The sequence below is a fragment of the Lycorma delicatula genome, chromosome 2 (genome assembly GCF_047948215.1).
Source record: "Lycorma delicatula isolate Av1 chromosome 2, ASM4794821v1, whole genome shotgun sequence".
NCBI classification, from domain to species: Eukaryota; Metazoa; Arthropoda; class Insecta; order Hemiptera; family Fulgoridae; genus Lycorma; species Lycorma delicatula.
In genome coordinates, this window is record NC_134456.1 from 65,116,838 (window position 1) to 65,134,661 (window position 17,824).

At 31.1% G+C, this 17,824-nt stretch overlaps 1 protein-coding gene across 2 annotated transcripts in view; it reads left to right on the forward strand.

Annotated features, from left to right (window-relative positions):
* The window catches only part of LOC142318877 (uncharacterized), a 93,733-nt gene that overhangs the window by 56,195 nt on the left and 19,714 nt on the right, over positions 1-17,824 (forward strand). For both annotated transcript variants that reach the window (XM_075355465.1, XM_075355466.1), the window contains exons 9-11: positions 4,618-10,166; positions 15,728-15,960; positions 16,434-16,570. In XM_075355465.1, coding sequence (XP_075211580.1) covers positions 4,618-10,166; positions 15,728-15,960; positions 16,434-16,570 — 5,919 coding nt within the window. The remainder of the gene's footprint in view (positions 1-4,617; positions 10,167-15,727; positions 15,961-16,433; positions 16,571-17,824) is intronic.

A 17,824-nucleotide genomic window follows, 5' to 3' on the forward strand; every position in this document is an offset into this window, starting at 1 on the left:
TTCTCCTTTTACTTGGCCTCGCCCCCCATCTATAGCTCCCTTCAGTCAACCAAGGGTTGCAATAACTTTTTCAGTCGTCAGTTGTTTCTCTTATATGCGTGTTGAACCGTCCTGACTTATAGATCCATAAGCCCAGGTATTTTATGCAGTTGGTAGCCTGAATCCTTAGGTTGTTGATGACATCACTAATCTGCCTTATGTTCCACTGACCAACCACGACGACCATGGAGTGCTTTTTGGGAGCAAGGCTCATCCCCCTCCCTTCCAACCTTCAGCTTATCCTGTCCATGGCTCCTGTTGCGTTATCTTCAACATCAGCCTTGGTATGCCTCGCCCCTAAAGGGCAAGGTCATCCACATATGCTATTGCGACTGCATCTCCTAGGAGTTATCAAATACCAGGTTCCAGAGGATGGGGCCCAACATGGAGCCTTGGGGGACACCACCATACATGGAAAATTCCACTACTCCATCCACTGTCTATGTTTTCAGTTCTGTCACACAAGTAGTTGCATAGAGTTTCTTTTTTGTCTTCAGTCATTTGACTGGTTTGATGCAGCTCTCCAAGACTCCCTATCTAGTGCTAGTTATTTCATTTTGCTACACTCCCCACATCCTACATCACTAACAATTTGTTTTACATATTCCAAACGTTGCCTGCCTGCACAAACTTTTCCTTTTATCTGTCCCTCCAATATTAAAGCAACTATTTCAGGATGTCTTAATATGTGGCATATAAATTTGTTTCTTCTTTTAACTATATTTTTCCAAACGCTTCTTTCTTCATCAGTTTGCCGTAACACCTCTTCATTTGTCACTTTATCCACCCATCTGATTTTTAACATTCCTCTATAGTACCACATTTCAAAAGTTTCTAATATTTTTTTTCTCAGGTACTCCGATCGTCCAGGTTACACTTCAAAGCTGTACTCCAAACATGTACTTTCAAAAATCTTTTCCTGACGTTTAAATTAATTTTTGATGTAAACAAATTATATTTCTGACTGAAGGCTCGTTTCGCCTGTGCTATTCGACATTTTATATCGCTTCTACTTTGTCCATCTTTAGTAATTCTACTTCCTAAATAACAAAATTCTTCTACCTCCATAATCTTTTCTCTTCCTATTTTTACATTCAGTGGTCCTTTTTCATTATTTCTACTACATTTCATTACTTTCGTTTTGTTCTTGTTTATTTTCATGCAGTAGTTCTTGCATAGGAGGACTTCATCCAGGCTGTTCACTGTTCTTTCTTAATCTTTTTTACTCTCGGCTAGAATTACTATATAATCAGCAAATCGTAGCATCTTTTCACCTTGTACTGTTACTCGGGATCTAAATTGTTCTTTAACATCTTTAACTGCTAGTTCTATGTAAAGATTAAAAAGTAACAGGGATCATTGTCAGACTCCCTTTCTTATTACGGCTTCTCTTTTATGTTCTTCAATTATTACTGTTGCTCTTTGGTTCCTGTAAATGTTAGTAATTGTTCTTCTATCTCTGTATTTGAATCCTAATTTTTTTTAAAATGTAGAACATTTTATCCTAGTCTACATTATCAAATGCCTTTTTTAGGTGTACAAATGCCAAGTATGTTGGTTTGTTTTTCTTTAATCTTCCTTGCATTATTAATCTGAGCCCTAAAATTGCTTCCCTTGCCCTATACTTTTCCTGAAACCAAATTGGTCTTCTGCTAACACTTCTTCCACTCTCCTCTCAATTCTTCTATATAGAATTCAAGTTAAGACTTTTGATGCATGGCTAGTTAAGCTAATTGTTCTGTATTCTTCACATTTATCTGCTCCTGCTTTCTTTGGTATCATGACTATAACACTCTTTTTGAAGTCTGATGGAACTTCCCCTTTTTCATAAATATTACACACCAGTTTGTATAATCTATCAATTACTTCCTCACCTGCACTGCGCAGTAATTCTACAGATATTCTGTCTATTCCAGGAGCCTTTCTATCATTCAAATTTTTTAATGTTCTCTTAAATTCAGATCTTAGTGTTGTTTCTCCACTTTCATCCTCTTTGTCTTCCTCTATAACACCATTTTCTAATTCATTTCCTCCGTATAACTCTTCAATATATTCCACCCGCCTATCAACTTTGCCTTTCGTACTATAAATTGGTATACCATCTTTGTTTAGTACATTATTAGATTTTAATTTATATACCCCAAAATTTTCCTTAACTTTCCTGTATGCTTCATCTATTTTACCAATGTTCATTTCTCTTTCCACTTCTGAACACTTTTCTTTAATCCAATCTCCTTACTTTTATTACATGGTTCATTTCTTAATATTTACCTCATTTGTGCATACATTTTAATAAAGTTCTAGATTTCTGGAGTGTAGTTGTTGAAAGAAATTACACAAGATTATACAAAACATAGTAACTTAAGATTACATAAAAATAGTAGCTAACGGGTAATTTTTAAATATTTAATGTAAGAAAAATATTGTTGAAATTCTTGTTTTGCATGTATTCCCTCTTTACATTAATTGCTTTTCTTCGTCTTGCTGCAGGTTTTTAGATCAAGTCCTGTCACTAGCATACTTGTTGAGTGCAGTGAACCATCACTCTGGAATAGACAGGATCAACTTCTAACATCTTACTTTGCCTGTCTTAGAGGGAAACCGAATCACCCGGCTTTTAACACAGTCCTTGCAAATCCTAATCTACAAAGATGTGAAGACTATTCACATTATACTGTACCTATTAATGTTCATACCAGGTGTTTACTACACCTTGTAAATGTTGACTCGCCCTCCATTTTTCCAGTGTATACCTGTTCATATCCTCCATGGAGATTCAACCTTATAAATTTTATATTTCACCTTACAATATACAATAAAGAATCAACACCACCTATCGTCTTTTAGCAAAGTTTTTACCATATTCTCTCCAGACAAACTCTGACACAATAGTATACAAAGATGGATTGAAGCAGAATGATAATGTTGATGCGCATTTGTTGTTAGCTGCAGAACCTTTTTGTTTGGTCTACCCAATATTACAACTGTATTTACCACTGAACTATGTGCTATCAATAAGGCTTTGAATATCACTAACTCAAAATACCACCATATCCTTATCTGCAGTGACTTGTACAGTGTTCTCCAAGCTTTAGAAAATTTGTGTTCTAAACATCCTCTCATTACCGAGATCTATAATACAAACATTGAGCATGCAGATTCTGCTGCTAAAGATGCATGTAGTCAACTGTCCTTCACTGCTTGTATTACTACATCTGACTTTATTAATTGTATAAAACACACTATTCATGCAAAGTGGCAGAGTGACTGGACTGCTACTGTTGATAACAAACTTTGATGTATCAAAGATATTGTGTTGTCATGGAATTTCTCATGCAGAAAAGTTTACTGAGAGGAAATGGTCCTCTGCCAATTGCGGTTAGGTCATATAAGAGCTAATCTGAGTTTTTGATGTCAGGAGAAAACACTCCATTATGCATATGATGTGACAGTCGCTTGACTATGCACCACATCCTTGTGGATTGCATGTATTATGTGGCCTTGTGTCTTAAATATAAATTGCCCAGAAGCATTCGACAAATCCTGGGCAACAATAAAGTAATTTTAGATTGGGTGTTATTTCTTAGGGCTGTCCATTTATATTCTAATATTTTACTGTAGTGTGTATCAGCCCTTGATGCTAATCGATGTATAACAGTTGAAATTTTTATTATTCTAATTAAGTCATAAATGTGATATCTTTATGTATATTACAAAAAATATGTTGTGTTTGAGCGATGATAATGCTGAAGTGTTTTTCAACCAGAAACCCCCCCCCCAAAAAAAAACCAATTCTCTCACCTCTCACCTTCTACTTATTCATTCAATTACATATAACAGTATTATTCATTTCAATGAATGTAGTTAATATTCATTGTCATGTAATTATTGCAGTCATTATTAAAAAACTTAATTTATATATTTTATTTTATTTAAATTTATTAATGTTAAATATTTAATTTATGTATTTAATACGTAAACCATAATCTCTGCATAAATATATTCAGGGGGATTCAGGAGGAAAAGGTAGTAATTTGAGAACTGATGCTAGTTTTTGAAATAAGGAAAAAAGTTTATAAAAACATTTGTCCAAAAACACATTAAGTTAACGGTTGGTAAAAGATTTCACCCAGATTTCTGTTACCCCAATGAAAGTAGGTCATACTGAAATATTTAAGGCATTATATGAGGGTTAAATTGGATGTTTCTTATGTTTTTTGAATTACACAGGTCCCAGAACTGTATCTCCTGTAGTTTTCATAATATCCAATGTAAAACAGAAAAATTAGGTGACAAAAAAAATGTTTTTTTTTTAGGTTTGAAGTAGAAAAAGTTTGTTAAATGACTAATAACTGCATATCAAAACCTGTAGAAAATTTAATTTTGAGAAAATTGATATAATATATTTGTCAGGTTGGTGCTACTAGAGGTTGCAAGTAATTTCAGACAGCTAGTCACAAGGATGCAATCACTAATATACTGAACTGGGTCTTAGCAGGTATTAGGATAATTATTTTAGTAATTATATAGAATTTATCTACAGTCAGTAAATTTTATTAATTCATATTTTTTTCCCAGCTATTCAAGAGCACAACTGTCTGCTATCTGAAAAAGAGTCAGTTATCAATCATCTCCAGCAGCTACTAACTGAAACTGAGCAATTAAAAGTTTCAGCTGAAATGAGAGCTATAGAAGTAGAAGAAAAACTTGATGCAGCAATTAAAGAAAAAATAACCACTGATTCTGAAAATCAGATTATTATTGATAACATGAAACAAAAGCTGACTGAACAAGTAGAAATAATTAAAGAATTAGAAACTAAATTGTTAACTAGACAAAATGAAATGTCACTAACCGGTGGTAGCGCTGTTAATGATGTTAATGATTGGAATTCAGACATTGAAGAGTGGAAAAGAAAGTATTTAGATATGGAATTAAGGTATAATGAAGTAAATAATTCTTATAAATACTTAGAAAACAGAGTGGAGATGGCAGAAAAACAAAATGAACAGGTTGTGATCGAGTGTGATAAACTTCGTAAAACTGTATCACATTTGCAGATAATTGTGAGTCAGTGCTCATCACAAGATCATACCAATTTTGAAATTACTGCTTGTTCAAAGCAAGAGTCAGCGTTTGTAACACCATCTGTTAATGAAAAGGATATTGAAATTAACAAACTGAAGGAAGAATTGTCTGCTACCACGTGTGAATTACACAAGTTATCATTTGCGTTAGATAATTTAAATTCTACTGGACAACAATTTGATGAATTAAATAAACAAATAATGTTGAAAGATAAAGCAATAACTGATATTAGTGAAGAATTAGAAAAAAGAACACGCAAGTTAGCAGAGTATAAAAAGTTTCATAAACTTAAATGTGAAGATGTTCTTAGAGTTTCTAGTGAGCTAGAATCTGTAACAATTTCAAGTCAGGAAAAAATAGCCGAACTTGAAAAAGAAATTGCTGATGCTCATTTAAAAGAATTGGAGTTACAGAAACAAATCAAAGAATTGAAAGATAATCAGTCAAGTGTGCCCAATGAACAGACTCAAAAAATGAAAAAATTAGCTGCTAGTGTTAAACTGAAAACAAAAGCTTGTAAAGATCTTGAAGCAAGAATTGAAGAAATGAAGAAAATTTTAGAAGAAAAGGAAAATTCAATACAAGAATTAGTAAAAAAAGAAAATAATAATATATCTGAAATTTCACAACTAAATTGTCAGTTACATGAATTACAGTCATTACCTGTTACTAAAGTTAATGAACAAGATCAGGCAGCCATATCAATTAAGTTAGAAACTTTACTTGTAGAAAAAGATAATTTGAATACTCAGATTATTGAACAACAAAACATTATTCATCAGTTGGAAAGTGATGTTATTGCTCTTAGAGGGGAAAAAGAGAGTATAATTATTCAGTTTGAAAAGATACAAGAAAATGAATTTTCTAAGAATGAAGAAATTCTTAAAATACTAGAAGTACAAGTAACAGAAAGTAGAAAAGAAATTCAAAATCTTCAAGAACAGCTTACAGATGTCGCATCAAAGTATGAACAAGCTTGGGCTAAATTACAAGAGAAAGAAGGTTATATTGAAAGTATAGAATCTGAGTTGAGTAAAGCACAAGAACGAATGCGGTCTATTGAATCCAATACAAATGAAATGAGTCAGAGTCTAAGAGAGAGAGCTGAAGTACTTGGTGATCGCTTGAAAAAAGCTGAAGAAACTAATGTACAGTTAGAAAAATATAAGAATGATGTTGAAATGAGTTTAACTGCTTTGCAAGAAAAGGAACAAGTTTTACAAAATAATCTTGTGCATAAAACAGCTGAAAATGAGGATTTAAAACAAATGGTTGCTGAATTGAGTAGACAGAATGAACAGCTTGAGAGAGAAGCTGTTGATATGAAAAATTATGTTGCAAATTTACGTAATGAAGTGATAAATCTTTACAATATTCAAGATGCTCATAATCATGCTCTTGAAGAAATAGAAAGATTACATAATGAAATAAAACAAATAAAATTAGATAGTGAAAAAACTATTGTAGAGTTAAAAGAAAGAGAAAAGGTAACTGCAGAGAGCACTGATATAGAATTGAAAAATTTGATTGAAAAATGTAATACTGTAGAACATGAACGAAAACAACTTTTTAGGGAGCTTGAAATTGTTAATGGAGAAAATAAATTGTTAAAAGAAGAAATCTATAAACAAAAATCAAATTTTGAAATGAGATATGAATTTTTGGATAGTGAAAGAAATCATTATGAAGAGTTGTATTCAAAATTGAAAACTGAGACTGCTGAAAAAGAAGAAAAACTTGGCGCATTATCGGAAAGTAAAAGTAAAGAAGTTGAAAGTATAATGACAGAACAGCGGCTCTTAGTTGAGAGACTGCATGCAGAATTCAAACAAAAGGAGGAAGCTTATTTAGGGAAAATAAATGAACAAGATGAATTCATAAAGAAGTTACAAGGGAGTTTACAAACAATTGAATCAAATACAGAACCTTTAAAATGTGAGCTAAATAAAGTTGGGATTGAATTAGCTTCATCTAAAGAAGAGTTAATGGCACTAAGGCTTGACCAGGAGAAGAGCTTGTACTTGAAAAATGAATTGGATAGAGTTCGGGATGAATATAATAGAGAGCTAGAAAAAGAAAGAGAACTAATTAAAACACTGCAGGTTGAATTATTGCGTGAGAATGCTAAAAAAGAAATAGATAGTGTTGTTACAGAAGCGGAAAATAAGGTTGATTTGATGGCAAAAGTTGAGAAAAATGAAACAAGTCGACCATTATTTAAGTTTACTGAAGTAAAATCTGAAGCAAATGATTTAAATCCATTTGATAATATAATACATTCTTCAGTCAGTCAAGAAAATGAAAATGTAGATATTGAACAACTGAAATCTAACTTAAGTTTTGCTCAACATGAAAATGAAAGATTACAGGCTATTATTAATAAATTTGAAAACAGTACTCAACAGATTGAAGCAGAAATCATATCAAACTTGGAAACTACTGGATTCAATGTTACTGGTTGTATTAAAACCAAAGATGAAGAAGATGGTTGGGGTTGGGGTAGCGATGAAGTCCTAATGGAGCAAGAAACTGCTACTGTTTTACAGACTGTTGGATTGAAACAAGAAACTTCCTCTCAACAGGTTGAAATTAAAATATTACAGTTAGAACAGAAACTTAGTGAAGCTATTGCAGAAAATGTACGACTAACTGAAGAATTGAAAGGGTCACAAGTACGTTGCAGTAAACTAATGAAAAAAGCTAAAGAACTGAAAGCTAAGAGTGAAGATTTAGAAAGAGGAACTCGAGAAAAAAGTGTTGGATTTGAAGATCTAGATTTTGCAATGCAAGAAGAATTACGTGCCCAAATTCAAAAACTCGAAAAAAGTCTTCAAGAAGCATTAAATGAAAATAAAATGTGGAAAGCTGAAAAAGAAAATTTCTTACGAAAAATTGATACATTAACAAATGGCAATGAACGTTTAGTAGATATGAAGGAAAGGCAAGATATTGAATTATCTATTTTTCAAAAACAGAATTCTGATTTAAAACAACAAATTTTAGGCTTTGAGTGGAAAATTGAAGAATTGATGGAAGATAATGAAAAGCTTACTTCAAATTGTACAGAAATGGAAGAAAAAGTAAACAGCCTCGCTGCAGAAAATGAAAATTTAATTAAAATTGTTGGGGAAATGAAGGACCAAAACAGAGGAAATGAACCACAGATTGCTATACAGGGACAGAATCAAAATCCAATGTTTACTTTGTTCAAGGAGGATACTAATTTTGAACGAAAAATAAAAGATAGTGATTACAATTCTTTATTAAGGAATTTTGAACAATTATCAAGTGAGAAAAATGAGTTGATCACAGTTAATAAAGAACTAAAAGATACAGTTAATTTACTTAATCTGAAAATGAGCGAACTCGGGCTTGAAAATAATGATTTGAAAAGTAAAATTGAAACTTCTCAATCTTCACAGTCAGATGCTGAAAAACAAGAATATTTGCAACTAATGGATGAAAATGAACAGCTTCGGTGTGCTTCTAAAATCAATGAGAAAAAATTGCATGATCTTAAAAATAAATTAGAAGAGCTGAAAAGTAAAAACCAAGTACTTGAGGATTCTTTGTCAACTTTAAAACAATCAGAAGATTCACTTAAGACTTATGTTGTAAGTTTAGAAGATCAGAATCATGCAATTAAAGAAGGAATGGAAAAAAAATGTAATAATTTATTAATGGAATTTAATAAGGTGAACTATGAATTACAAGAAATTATAAAAGAAAAAGACATTCTTAGTAAAAAATTGAAAGATGTGGAAAGTTCTAAAATAGTCCTGAAAGAAGCAGTTCATGAACCGTCTAATGTCACTGAACTTTTCCGTGGTTTTGCCGGAGATGGTCCTGCAGTGGATCCTTTCATTTCACCTAAAGAAAATGTTGAAACAGATAAATCTGATCTACTACAATTTAAAGGCTGGGATAATGCTAATAATGAATTATCTGATGAAACAAAAAGTGAAAATATTAATGCTAGTATTAGTGAATTAAAGAAACAAGTTGCAACATTAACTAGATTATTACAAGAAAAAGAAACTGAACTGGAAATTTCAAATCAGTCTCTTGATAGCGTCAAATTACAAAGAGAAAATTTACAAGAAGTTTGGTCAAAAAAATATGAAGATTTAAAATTGGAACAGTCATCTGCCAATGATGATAGATTAGAAGTATATGAAGAACTGTTAAATGAAGCTGAAAAGAAATATAAAGATAATTTAATATTGAAAGATGAAGAAATTGCGCATTTAATGTGTGAACTATCTTCCAAAGAAAAACAGTTGGTAAGTGCTAAAGAAGAAATTACAAATTTAACGAACACTGAATTGGCTTTGAAGGAAATTATTGAAAATTATAAAAAAAAAAATGAATTACTGCAACATGAATTAGCTGAATTACATGAAGAATGTAAAAAATTAAAAGAGAAATGTAAAGAGTTGTCTGAAGTCAAGGAAGGTTGTGTATCAAAGTTAAATGATGCCGAAACAAAATTAGAAAACTTAAAAATTCAGTATGATGAATGTTTACAAAAACTGAAAGGTGAATCTGAAATTAAACTGGAATTAGAACAGGATTGTTATGCATATTTTAAATGTTTAGATGAAAAAGCGAAACAGTTAGAAGAAGCAAATATAAAGATCAGTGAGCTAAATGAAGCAAAAATTAGTACATTATCAGATCCCGTTACTGATGCTATTGTTGAGGATCCTGGAGAGTTTCAGAGATTAGAGAAACAACAGCAATTAGGGTTAGAGATGCCAACAGCACAAACAAGCATTGATTCCACTCGTAATGTAACTGATATTAATATAATGGAAGAACAAATAAAAAGGTATAAAGAAACAATAAGGAGACGAGATATTGAGATAGAAAGGCTAATGCAAACTTTAGGTGAATCTGAAGAACGGCTAATTAAAGCTGAAGAAAATAGATTGAATTTTGAAGAAGTTAATGGATTAAAATTGAGATTAGATGAAGCTCTATATACTGTTCATTTGAGAGATCTTCGCTGTGAAGAACTCACTTTGGAATTGATGCAGGTGAGAATTGAATTGAAAAATTCAGCTATTTTAAGATATAGAGGTTAAGAAAGTTTTAATGTTAATGATATTATCTGTTGAGGAATATTTGTTTTTGATCCCCAGCAATGTAATGTCTTCTATCTTGGCCTGCTGTACAAGCTTTTTTGTTGGTGATAAGATTATAGTATTATTTGGATTTTAAATGAAATAGAATAATGGTATGATATTTGGGAATACTGTGCCATTCCCACCATTAGTGGGTGGGAAACCACGGTTTCCACCATTAAGAGTGGAGATATGTATGTGTATTATATGTTGTGAGATGTTTGAAATATTCATAATGTATACTTAAGATCAACTATATCTGTTTATTCTCTTTAATTTTTTAGTAGTTTTGTTTTTAATTCATAAACTGAACTTGTCTAATGTAGGAGCAGGAAACAATAATTATGTCTTTAATTCTAATTATCATAATGCCTTATAGATGTGGCTGCAATGGGGTAAGCATAGATGTGGAACGTGATAGTTTCCATTCCCAATGGTAAATTTACTTTTTGTATGTCCATTTGGGTTTTTGTATAAATTTTTCTGTTTAATTTTTCAGATCATAAAAATTATAAATTCAGGTTTAGAGCCTTACTCTTGTTTTCAAATGATTAATTATGAATTGTATGTTTGTTATTTTATTTATAATATCCCTGTTTCCCATGCGTAATGGAAGCACATAAATGAATTCTCCAGACAAAAATCATTTAAGTTTAGGTTCAGAAATGTTTTGTTTTTAGGTTAGGTAGAGTTTTCCTAAATTTCTATTCCAAATGTAAATTAATACCATTCTGTTTTCTTGCGGACACTAATTACAAGGCAGTTTTTGTAATTTTTAGTGTAATTAAGTTTGGAAGAAATTAAATAGTGCCAAAGCTGTCTCCATTATAATCTTAAAGGAGTTTCTTTTATAAAACTCAGATAGCTCAGAAACACTTCTTTTATTTTTGTTTTTGAGGTAAATAAACTTTGTTAAATTACGAATAAACCCTCAAATCTTAACTGTAAAATCAAAATGAATTAGTTTTGAAAAAAATTTATGTAAAAAAATGTAAGCATTTTTTAAAAATTAAATTTTGTTGAAAACTTGTTAACTTATCTGAACAGATTACATTCTATTCATTTGTTCAGATAATTCAGGTTGTAACTGTTGTTTAACTTTAAAAAAATCATGAGTTGCATCGTGCTTTGCAGTATGATATTGCAAACCATTTATAGACCTTCAAATAATTAATTTCTAACAAGATTGCAACTATTTTTTTTTTTTAGTTTTACTTATTTGTTTCCCATTTAATAATATTGCTAGGTAAATGGACTGGCTAATTAGACCCCAATAATGACCACATCATACATTTCCAGAAAACTAATTTTGAAATTTGATTGTTGAATTATGTTATATGAATTTTCAGTAGATGCCTATTGCGCACTATTCCTTAAATTATTTATTTCATTTCTCTTAAAATAGATTCATAACTGAATAAAACTCATATTTTGATTGTACTAGATCCACTAGCAAAAATCTAAGTAACCTGTTTATCAGTGTTGGCTAGTTTACAAATATAAAGGAAAAAATTCTTTGTATATGTATTTAGCATTTGTCATATTCTAGTTTGTGGTTCTCCTGTTTGAGATGAAAGTTTTGTAGTACTGAGTTCAGGACTGCTCTATTGTATTTGAATGTTATTTTCTTTCAGCCGTAGGTTATTTTGCAGACCTTTAAATAGAACAAGCAGCCATTGAAAATGATCCCTTTGATTGTAAAGTATGATAGATTGTAGAAAGCATTTTGTGGTTAAGAACTTTTCTGCTTGGAAATCATTCATATTCACTCATTTCAGCTTGGCAATTACTATTACAAAAACTGTTAGCAACAAAAATCTGCTTTCTCTTAATTTGAATATTGGAATGGTATCAAAAAAATATGTATACAAAAGATTCAGTCTGGTATTGTTATTTGTGACACATTAAAAGGACAGTTTGTTGTAAAGTTTTTTAGGTTAGTAATAAATTGTTTCTGTGTTTTGCCCTTGACGTTAAAGATAATATAATCTAAAAGTATAAACTTATAACAAACAACCAAATTTTATTACAAGACTTTTTAAAAAGACAACAAAATGTTTTCGGTTGTCTTTGTAACTATCCTCAGTGACTGGTGATACTGTTCTCACATCAGTGTTAATTTATTACACAGGAAGATTTAGGAAGAAAGGAAAATAATTTGGGAACTGATTCTGAGCATGTATTTGCAGATGGCAGAATGACAACCTTGAAGGTTAAGAAAGAAAGGTTGAAGGGTTGACAACCCTTGAAGGTTGAAGGTTAAGAAAGTGTGGATTTTTGACTCGCCCTTCTAATATGAAAGGGCCTATTTATTAGTTGATTGTCGATCATGCCAAACCAAATACTCATCAAAAATTGTTACAGGAGATTTGATTTAATTACAACATGTGGGTTGTCCTCAGACCACCGATGTGAATTCTGAGTGTTGTTTATGCCATTATGGGTAGAATTAGCTTTGTCCAAAATAGTATGAATGGAATTAAGTGGTAATTATTATTAACCCATTGACAAAAATGCAGTTGTTTGTCATCATCATCATCATCAAGCTGGAGGTGTTGAACTTTTTGAACTTGTAAGAGTGCAGTACATAGTATGTAATATCCTCCATGCTGTACTTATGGAATATTGGGTCACATAGAAATTCATCACATGCTTATTATAGGACTAAGCTTATTTCACCTGAAGAATGTTTTCCATCTCATCACCGTGTATCAGTTGACATTCAGATGAACATGAGCACTGGAAAGTGTACCATTCTCATGAAAATTATTAAAAATTCTACAAAATACTTAACAGTATGGAACTACTTGTCCAGGTTACCTACATCAGTATTCTTCCATCGCAAAAGCCATACACGAAAATCATTTCGGCTCATTCTGCAGGAATGAAGATGCAGCGTTTTTCAAAATAAGGAATTCAAAATGGAATTTCATTTTTTTTAAATTCAGATTCAATTGGAAAAATTTAGGTAAAGTTTAGACTACAACACAAAACACTACATAAATTGATTCTTAAAAATAATTAAACACAATCAAAATTATATCTTAACAGCTAAACCGCCTAACACTTATTAATAACACAGTAGTATTCAGATTATTATACAGTTAGTGTTGCCACCCTAATTTCACAAAGGTCCAAATTTATTGTACTAAAAACAGCTGATTTTATTTTTTACAAATTTGTAACATTTTTCTGTTAACTTTTGTTCTGTTTTGTTTTTAATCATAAAGTTATTTTTTACATAGACTTTATTATATAAATTTTCCCAGAATTGAATTCTCTATAAGTTTTGATAATAAAATTTATGCATTTATTAGTCATTTAACAAAATTATACTTCAAATTTAAAAAAAAAAATTGTTTTCCATCAAATTTTTCTGTTTTATATTGTATATCGTGAAAACTACAAGAGATGTAGTTCTGGAATCTGTTTTATTCAATTTTTGAAATCAAAACACAAAATAAACCATGAAGCCTTAAAAAATTTCAAAGTCCTCATCTCACTGGGGAAATTGAAATCAGGGTGAAATTTTCTGCTAGCTGTAATTTGATAACAGAGTTTTTGGACATGTTTGATGAATGTTTTTATTTATTTCAAACTGTAAAATCATTTGTCAAATGATTTCCCTTTCCTCCTGAATCACTCTGCATATTGATACAATTTTATTGTACTAAGGTAACACAAGTCAGTGTGAACCACTATTAATAATATACATAAACAAAAAACACCTTAAATTAAACTTTACAGCGAAATAATATGAACACAAACAAATAAATTTTCTTGTCTTCACCATCACAAACAGCAATCAACAAAGCACACTTTCAGAATGCGTATAAAGTCAACAACAATAGACACTCATTCACAACACATCAAACCATCTGACCTCGCATAAATTGTCGCTCCTAAAAGTATGACCCGTAGACTACTCAACTCACCCTTGTCATTTGAAGACCACATAGAAGAACTCAACTATTTAAATACTTAGCTAACAGTCCTACATAAACACAAAACAGCACGCTCCTACATAAAATAAATGAAAAATAAAAATAAAAACACAAAAACCAACAAATTAATGTAAATAGACAAAACTCAGAGAAAATAGCTCACAAATTTAAAAACTAAATACAATGTAGTCTTCAACACAGTCACTAAACAAACATGCCCCTGGTATATATAAACAGAACTTCTGACTGCACAATGTCCTGCATTAATTGAAAGGGACATATTTTCAAACATACAATGAACATTAAAAGCCCTCCACAGCGACATAGTTTACCTTAACCAACCACTTACAGACACATATCCACCGATACTGACAACAACCTTGATATTCTGTTTAAAAAAACCCATATTTTACCACAGCTTGAACATTATGAAATTTATAAATACAACAAAAATGTACTAAATGAATAGACGCAATTCAAACTTAACATAACTTTTTGTATAATTCAAACTGCTACTAGCAGTAACATCAGTTGATGTTAGTGTGAGAACAACAAAGTCACTGAGTATGGTCACCAAGACAACTGAAAATGTTTTGAAGTTTTTAAAAACACAATAAAATTTGTTTCGGGTTGTCACTGCAGTAGTTATACAGGATGTCCATGAAGTCTTTCCATGATTACAAAATTTTATTACAAAAAACCTATTACAGTTACAGCTGTGCGGTTTGTGGCAAAAGAAAGAAAAAATTATGAAGATTTTTTTACCAAAAAGTTTATTTGTTCCAAATACAAACACAGAAAAAGTGTTTTGACAATTGTTTAATTAATCTCATAAAAAAAATTTTTAAGTAATGATGGAGATTCAATTATTTGTTTTTTTTTTTATTTCTTCAAAGTCAGATTTTACTTAAAATCATAAAATTTGCCTTTTAATGAGCTACCACTAAAATTCATTAATATTAATTACATTGCTAGTAAGAAAAATCTCCTACTAGACATAACTGGAAAAAAGTTTTTGGAAATGTTCATTCAAGAATTGTTCTATATTTTGACCTGTAGAACCCATTTCTCTTTCCTCTTTGTAATATTTGCTCTATTTAAAATTTATTTAGAAATAAAATTGTTAAGTGAAATAACTTGCAGTTCCGGTTATATAAATTTTGATGATAGTATGTGTCGAACATAGGTAAGTTTTTAACTTATATTTAAAACTTTATTCAGCTTTTTCTTGTGTTTGATAAATGTTCAAATATATGTACAAATATTAAAAAAATTACAATCTGTCTGTTTTTATTGTTTCAGATATTTTCTGATTATTTTCTAGCTTAATCTTTAAAAGTAGTTTTGGAATACAGTATTTCATTTTACTACATTTTTGATTTGTGGATGAAGATTAATGTGGTCTAACATACTTTTTATACCTTATTATGTATTCACCTTACACATAACAAAAGGTAAATACTTTTAACTGAAAGGAAGAATTCATTATGTTTTTAATCATGAAATTACCTTTTATTTATTTGGTTTTAGTTGTTAGAAGAGCGAGACACTCTACAGTTGAGGTTATCAACTGCTATAAGATTAAATGAAGAATTAAGACGTAAAATGTCTGTTAATGGTGCTAGAGAACAGATACCTAACATTAATGACAGTAGTTCTTGTACTACTAGAACTAGTGATAATGAGCATAATCTATCATCATCTGATCAGGAAACCACACAATCTGATACAGAAACTGGTCGTCTTGATAGGCTTCATGAAAAGTAAGTAAATAATTTTTTCTCTATTCCTTATTGTAAAAAATGTTTCTTGTTTAATTTTGAAACTTTGTAAAAAATTTTGTTGCAGTTTATTTAAGAAAATTGATTGAAGCTTAAAATTTCTATGATTTTTCTTTTTGCTTCACCTCACGTTGAAAACGTTTGATGTCAGCTTACCATTTGGTAGCGATTTACTTCTTTATAAATTAATTTGTGATAGAGACCTAAGACCTAGTTTATATGAAAGTGATGGACAAACATGGTTTCTGTTCACACAAGACTTCACATTTTACTCCTTTTTTGCAGCATTTCTGTACTGAAGTATAATTATCTTAATAACAAATATTAACTATATATTGATAACATTGTATTATGTAAAATATTCCCTTTTTAAATATGGACATCTATAAATTATTTGATTTGAAAATTGTATTTATTTTTATTAAATTATAATTTTGTGGGTTTCTTTCTTGTAGGTTGGGAGAACTTCATAATACAGGCTACCAGAAAGATTTGTCACTGCATCAAGACAGAATTAAAAGACATAATGAGCAGATGCACCTTTATGATGTTACAAGTAGTAGCTCCTCACAGCCTGCCAGTCCCCACACAAGTTAGTATTTATTTTTTGTACTCATTCTTATATTGAACCAAAAGTTATCTTTAATTTGGAATATGTATTGTGTAGAGAAATTTACAGGAAGAAAAGAGGTATGATTTTGAAGGATAGTAGAATGCATTCAGGAAAACAAATGGAACCATTTTCTGTATTTCTGTAATAGTTTCCAAAAAGTAATAATGCTAAATGTTTTTGAAAATCATACTCTTTATATTTCTACCCATTCATTTCTTATTGGAAACTATATATTTAGGGACATATCTAAAAGAAAAAAAAAACTTTTGAAAGAAAGTAATTTTAATGATACAAAATAAGAAAATTATGTAATCTACATACAATATATCGTTCAGTAGTTAATGGGGCTCTTAGCCTTCCAGCATTCTTTCATCCTCTTCGGCATGGAGTTGATAAGCTTCAGACACTCCTCTTTGGTATCATTCTGTCAAATCTGCGCCAACATAAACTTCAGCTCGGTCTTATTCTTAGGCTAGAAATTGAGCCATCATGTTCCTTATATTTTTGATGGGGTTTAGTTTGGGGCTCCTTGCTGGCCATCGAAGAACCTTAACATCTTTCTTAGAAAAACAGTTCTTGATGTAATGAGAGGTGTGAACAGGATGTTGTCCTGCTGATAAATAACATTTTTACCAAGTATTTTTTTAACCAACAGTAACATGATTTCCTCCATTGTTTGGCAGTATTTTACACTATTCATAGACCCTAGAACAACCCACCGGGTTGGTCTAGTGGTTAACGCGCATCTTCCTAAATCAGCTGATTTGGAAGTCGAGAGTTACAGCATTCAAGTCCTAGTAAAGCCAGTTATTTTTACATGGATTTGAATACTAGATCGTGGATACCAGTATTCTTTGATGGTTGGGTTTCAATTAACCACACATCTCAGGCATGGTCGAACTGAGAATGTACAAGACTGCACTTCATTTACACTCGTACATATCATCCTCATTCATCCTCTGAAGAATTATCTAAACGGTAGTTACCAGAGGCTAAACAGGGAAAAGAAAGAAAAAAAGACCCTAGAACAAAAGAAAGCTTCCCTGGACCCTCAGATGCAATGGAAACCCACATCATCACGGCCTTGCCACAGGCCTAAACTGTTGGAGCAATACAAGCAGGCAAAGATTTTTCAGCCTTTGTACATCAAACCCTGATTCTGTGCCTAGGAAATAATTCAAATCGACTTTCATCTGAGAAGACAACTTGCCTCCAAGCCTCCTTCAACCAGCC